Here is a 6,553-nt window from a genome sequence, read left to right as displayed (position 1 = left end):
TTATGATTCTTTATAAGGCGAAAATATTTGTTTAATTCCTATATTTTAATTTAAGCGTAGTATAGTCCCCTTATTTTAAAGTACCTCAAAACAACCTTATAGTTAAATATATTACATTCTTGCCCTTACTTTTTTTTTAACTTTTACAATAAATATTCTCACAATAATATTCTTGATATTAATTAATTTATCTATAAGAATTTAATTAGTAAATTAAGCAATAAATACCAATATGAAAAAACTAATATTTTTTGAACTCCTGCAACAATCTTGTTAATAATTTATTCATAAATAAATTAATATCAGCCAACTTAAAGTAATCTTTATATCATTGCAACAATTTTACTAATAGTTATTTTGTAAACAAGAAATAATTTATCAAATTACTCTTAAAAGAAAAATAATAACATAAAAATTTATGAAAATTTTTAATTTACTTTTAAGACTAATTTGATATATTAACATTTTTTTTCACTAGTATCTTGAAAAAGGTAAAGAATATTGTTTGGAAAGGTATTAATGTAAAAGAAAAGAAAAAGGGTAGGACGTAACATATTTAACAGTATGAGTGTCTTCAAATATTTTTTAAAATATAAGAACTAAACGGATACTTAACATAAAATAGAATAAATGAACGTTTACCTCTTTATAAGAAAAATAATATTACTTAGTAAAAAAAAAATATAAAGCAAATCATAATCAAACTGAAAAACAAAAGAAAGAAATCACACTTACACTTCTACCTCTTGCTTTATGCTTTGAATTGACAAATTTTAATTTTTTGATGATAAGTAGATGAATCAGACACTAAGCTGATGATTCATATACAATTCCAATTATATAATTTTAATTCAATAAAATTATCGTGGTGACCCATATGCAAACAAACTTGTCTTTCTATATATTCTTCAATCGCAGAAAACAAAAATTGAAGGGGTCCAAAAATTTGTCTTATTACTTATCAAGAGCCAAACTCTAAGTCAACTAACCCCTTTGACCTAACCCTACATTTGTACTAAAGGCAAAACTTAAAAAAAAATAGGTGCGTGGGCTATAATTTTTTTTTGATACAATGGATCCTAGTAAAGATTAGGATAAAACAGAGCGGGAATAGTATTCTCATACATATCATTACATAACCAATATTCAATACCCTCTGGTGGGTTATCAAAATCATGAAAACCGAGAGATAAAGATCCTGCCAACTTGGCCATGAAATCAGCAGTAAAGTTTTCATGTCCAGAAGTGAGCTATAATTGATAGTTAATTTTCATGTCCAGAAGCGGAAAAACTGAAATTTGTATTTATGCTAAATTGCTAATATCACCTTACTTTGTTGAATACCTAGAGATTAAACATTTTTGCGCCATATTTGTATTTCTAATTATTATATTATATTATATTTTTTGTTTACGGCAATTAAATTCTCTGCTCACTTGTATTTTGTTCAGCATAAGATTAGATTAGCATAAAATCAAATACAGAAATTAAACCTAAAGAAAAAAAATTGGTTATTAATCACCGTAGCTTAATTTTTGTCTCATCGTTGGGTTGTGGGCTACCTGTGTCTTGAGTGGATTCCACAAAATAATAGAATAAATTCTAAAAATAACCCGCTCTCTGTACCATAAAATTATATAAATACCAAGCTCGTCGTTCATGCTTATGCAAAAGCCTTGAGCTTTGAAAGATATCAGATAATGGATGTCTAGCCAGTTACCCTTGTGTTGTCAACAATATTCCTTTTCACAAGCCCCCTCAAATGATCTCTACTTCTTCTCGATTCTTTCTTCGAAGTGTACATATTGCATACAAAAAATCTCAAATAGCCAGACTACCCTTGCTTTATGCGTGGTGCTAGCTCAACTATTAGCTTTTGCATATACCTTTACAAGTAACGCCACCACTATCTATTGTTTGCTTCTTATTCCTCACAAACTTGCAACCCATTTGAGCCATCTTTTGATTCACAGATAGCTCTCTTCTTCCCTTCACCAATCTTCCTCCACAATCCGCCGCATATTTGATTTTTAAAAAAGGTAAGCGGTCCATGAAACCAAGTGGGGTTGTTGAATTTAGGATATATAACTTGTTGCATGCTTATTTAGCTATTGCCTTATTCTTGTTTTGCTTAACTTGGCAGCTGGTGTTAGATAAATATGAAGCTTTCGATGACTGCCTGTAAACAAGCTGTACAGCCCCTGGTGACTTTCCAAGGGGTACACAAATTGGAGCATTTTTTTCGACGGAAAGACAAAGTCGTGTTCGTAATGGGAGCAACAGGCACCGGCAAGTCCCGTCTAGCCATTGATCTCGCCACCCGTTTCCCGGCGGAGATTATAAATTCGGATAAGATGCAGGTTTACAAAGGTCTTGACATAGTTACCAATAAGGTCACCGAAGAGGAATGCCACGGGGTCCCCCACCATTTACTAGGCATAATTGAACCAAATGCGAATTTCACAGCAACTGATTTCAGAAACCACGCATCCTTAGCCATTGAATCCATCCTCAGCCGCGACCGGCTCCCGATCATCGCCGGCGGGTCCAGTTCTTACATCAAAGCCCTAGTGAACGGAGATGCTGCCGAGTTCCAATTAAGGTACGAATGTTTCTTTCTTTGGGTTGACGTGTCATTGCCCGTGTTGCATTCTTTCGTATCCGAAAGAGTTGACCGGATGGTGGAATTGGGCCTAGTGGAGGAGGTTAAGCAAATGTTTGATCCACAAGCTGATTACTCAAGGGGTGTTAGGCGAGCCATTGGGGTGCCTGAATTGGACCAATATATACGTGCTGGATCACTCCTAGATCATAAGATCCATGCTAAACTTCTCGAGGCAGCCATTAACAAAATTAAAGAAAATACATGTAACCTATCTTGTCGCCAATTACAAAAAATTCATAGGCTCAACGACATATGGAATTGGAACATGCATCGAATTGATGCCACGGAGGTGTTCTTAAAACGAGGCGAAGAAGCTGATGAAGCGTGGGAGAAGCTCGTGATGCTACCCAGTACCATGACTGTTCGTCAATTCCTCTACGACGAAGATCGTGTGGCCACTATGCCGGAAACCGCCCCGGCTATCGTCAACACTCCACCGGTCCCTATTCCCACCGCTGTTGCTGCCGCAACCCGTTGAAAGAATATTGGGACCCACATAATCTACGGCGAAATGCGTGTGATGATGCCATGTAGCATTTTGTCACATAGCAAATTAGCAAGTTTTTGGCACTTTCTCTTACTTTTCTCATAATTTTGAGTTTGGTACATATGTGCGCTTGCAATAAACTTCAAAATAAGAGTGTTAAATTACATTTAGAGTAATTTACCATCCAATTAAGTTAGAAGTTGGCCCATCAACTAGATTCAGGACTGTTTGAGATCAAAGTGTTGTAACTTTTAAGTAACAGTTATTGTGAAAAAAGTTGTAATTATAAAAAAAATTAATAATATGTAGTAATTATAAATTTTAAATAATAATTTTGATAAAATTATTAAAAAATAATAAATTTTTTATTAAAAAATTATATCAATATATCTTTCAATCTCAATCTCAAATACACTCTCACTGGATTACTTATATTTGTATTAGGATACCTGGTTGTAAGTTGAAGATGTAATTTAGCAAAAGCCTTGAAAAAAAAAAAAAAGGTAAAAAGGAGGAAAAAAAAGAAGAAGTAAAATGGAATTTAGAGAGGTTGCCGTCACTTGTCAGGTCGTTAAGTGCCTACATTTGGCGGCCGTACGGTTGGGAGCATTTTAAAAATCCATGCGGGCTGCTGAAGATTTCCGTACTAGCGTGTGCTGCGCCTTCATCAACCATGATACAGAAGACTCTCTTTGGTGGGTCCGTTTGTGATTGTGATGTCGGAATAGGCCCCACTTTTCTGTAACGCTAGCCTAGAGTGGCATTTTGGTCTTTGGACCTTTTCTTTTAACGTGTGCTTGAATTTTGATGACGACATATATACACACATATACAATTTACATGATTGGGAATATTATTTTATCTCTACCGCGCTTTTGTGGAAGTATCTGAAAAAGTTGTTACATGCATGATTGATCAGTCACCATCCGCTGAGGATCTAAACGTTTCTGGAAGCTTTTTATGTGGGGTCAGAATGGTTTTGATTTGATGGGAAAGTAAATTTCTTGGCAGTGATGATATGAATCAACGATTGTGATTTAATGTATGGGAAATGGAAATTAATGTGATGTTGGGGAATGAGAATCTTAAAAAAGGGTACAAAAGGCAAGAAAACGGAGGAATTTGGTGGGTCCAACACAGTAATGCTTGTCGTTTTGATGCCACATGATTCCAATTTCCAATTGAATGATACAAGAGGAGATGAAAGCTTCATACGCCACTCACTACCTCCCGTTATTTTTAAAGGCCTGTGGGCCCACTTAAGGAAAAAAAACTTCTTTTGTTTTTAAGCCTCTTTCTTCACATACGGGTAGTATCAAAATATTACCTTTTGGCAAAAGGCCCAAGAGGGCTGAATTTGCATCCCATCGAGAGGAGGAAGAAGGGGGAAAAAAAAAGATTCAAAAAATAAAGTTGAATTTGGAACAACTTATAAAGGTGAATACTTTGGCGTGATTGATTTGCAAAAATATAAAAACTAAAAATAAATAATCTTTTTAATTACATCAAAAAACATCAAGTTGGAATCAAGTCCATTAAAAGGTATTACTATTATTAGTAGCCTAGAAAGTAAAGATGTTCCAATTTTTGGCAATCTAGTATACGCTGGCTGCAAGTGGAGGTGGATGGCTTATGTGTGTCTGAGACGGTTGCCAATTTTTGTTGTTTAAACAATGAATTTTCTTTCCTTATTTGGTTAATAAAAGAGCTTCTGAAGCGCGATTGGCATATTCGCATCAATCATATCTACAGAGAGGCCAATTACGTTGCAGATCATATGGCTAACCTCTCTACTTCTTTTTCACTGGGTCTCCACCTTTTGGCAAAAGGCCCAAGAGGGCTGAATTTGCATCCCATCGAGAGGAGGAAGAAGGGGGAAAAAAAGATTCAAAAAATAAAGTTGAATTTGGAACAACTTATAAAGGTGAATACTTTGGCGTGATTGATTTGCAAAAATATAAAAACTAAAAATAAATAATCTTTTTAATTACATCGAAAAACATCAAGTTGGAATCAAGTCCATTAAAAGGTATTACTATTATTAGTAGCCTAGAAAGTAAAGATGTTTCAATTTTTGGCAATCTAGTATACGCTGGCTTCAAGTGGAGGTGGATGGCTTATGTGTGTCTGAGATGGTTGCCAATTTTTGTTGTTTAAACAATGAATTTTCTTTCCTTATTTGGTTAATAAAAGAGCTTCTGAAGCGCGATTGGCACATTCGCATCAATCATATCTACCGAGAGGCCAATTACGTTGCAGATCCTATGGCTAATCTCGCTACTTCCTTTTCACTGGGTCTCCACATGTTTCTGATTCCTCTTGAAAGTATCAAACCTTTACTTATTCATGATATGTATGGGGTAGTTTACCCCCGATTAGTTCATTCATAGCTCTTTGATTGAGAGCCCCGTTGTATCAAAAAAAAAAAAGTAAAGATGTTCAACTTAACTCATTCGATTTATTAATGAATTGCCTTTTAAGTAGTTTTCTTTGGTTTGCACCAAAATTAGTTTGAATAGCAGGTGAGAATTAAAATTTTAGTTGGATTTTTTTCCCAAAAAAAAAAGAAAGAAAGAAAGAAAGAAAGAGGTTCAACTTAACTAATTTAAATTATTATAGTTTTTGAATAATATGAATTCAACTAGGTTATCAAGATAAACTAACCAAATGATGAAATTAACTACTTATATCTTAATTAACAATGTAAAATTGAAAGATGCCATGAATGTTGATAATAAGATCAATCAAAGTTATACTTGTGGCATAGATTGTCACCAATTATTTAATCGTGGATTCCTTTAATTTCGAAGTCGTTTTTAGAATGACAGTTCTTAGTTCTTACTAGTGTGCTGAACTAGATGGATCGCGATTAATTTATAATTGTTATTTAATGTTAAATTAAAAGACCACATTCGTTAAGTGTTGTTTATTTGTTTGGCACACATAATTTATCATGTAGCTGTCTAGAAATTTTTACAAGCTGCAGTCAAATATAACTCTTGTAGCTAAGTAAAGTTATTTGAACAGTAATAACATACTACGAAGATAGAAATATGTGTATTGTACAAAAATGATAGTAATGTTCATACCGTAGTAGTTATTATTTCTGTCCTGCCACTGTTCAAATATCATTTTCCATTTATTATGTTGTCATCACAGAGTCAAAAATACCCCAAATCGTATCCGAAATTATAATCTTGCTTGATGAACAGTCAACACTAACTCTTTGAAAAATTGCGTTCAAAGATTTAAAAAATCACATGGGGTCCAAGTATTCAGCCATTATATGTCGCACTCGTATATAAATTTAGCATTTAACTGAGCATATCATTGACGCCTATAATGTCTTATTCTTTTTTTTTTTTTGGGTTAATTAATTTCTGTTTTCGCTTGTAGATATC

At 33.9% G+C, this 6,553-nt stretch overlaps 1 protein-coding gene across 1 annotated transcript; it reads left to right on the top strand.

The window, feature by feature from the left end:
• The first annotated feature begins 1,680 nt into the window (after positions 1-1,680).
• LOC18033346 (adenylate isopentenyltransferase 5, chloroplastic) lies at positions 1,681-3,478 on the top strand. Its single transcript, XM_006419743.2, has 2 exons — positions 1,681-2,039; positions 2,144-3,478. The coding sequence occupies exon 2, from the start codon at positions 2,160-2,162 to the stop codon at positions 3,141-3,143; it is 984 nt and encodes a 327-aa protein (XP_006419806.1). The 5' UTR covers positions 1,681-2,039; positions 2,144-2,159; the 3' UTR covers positions 3,144-3,478.
• The last annotated feature ends 3,075 nt before the right edge of the window (positions 3,479-6,553 follow it).

Source organism: Citrus clementina, unplaced genomic scaffold (genome assembly GCF_000493195.1).
Source record: "Citrus clementina cultivar Clemenules unplaced genomic scaffold, Citrus_clementina_v1.0 scaffold_9, whole genome shotgun sequence".
In the NCBI taxonomy this organism is placed as follows: Eukaryota; Viridiplantae; Streptophyta; class Magnoliopsida; order Sapindales; family Rutaceae; genus Citrus; species Citrus x clementina.
Note: the sequence above shows the minus strand (reverse complement) of the source record. Positions and strands in the feature narration are given on the sequence as shown.

What these genes read in the sequence shown, in the direction of transcription:
- LOC18033346 (XM_006419743.2), top strand. Translation starts at nt 2,160, where the DNA reads ATGAAGCTTTCGATGACTGCCTGTAAACAAGCTGTACAGCCCCTGGTG.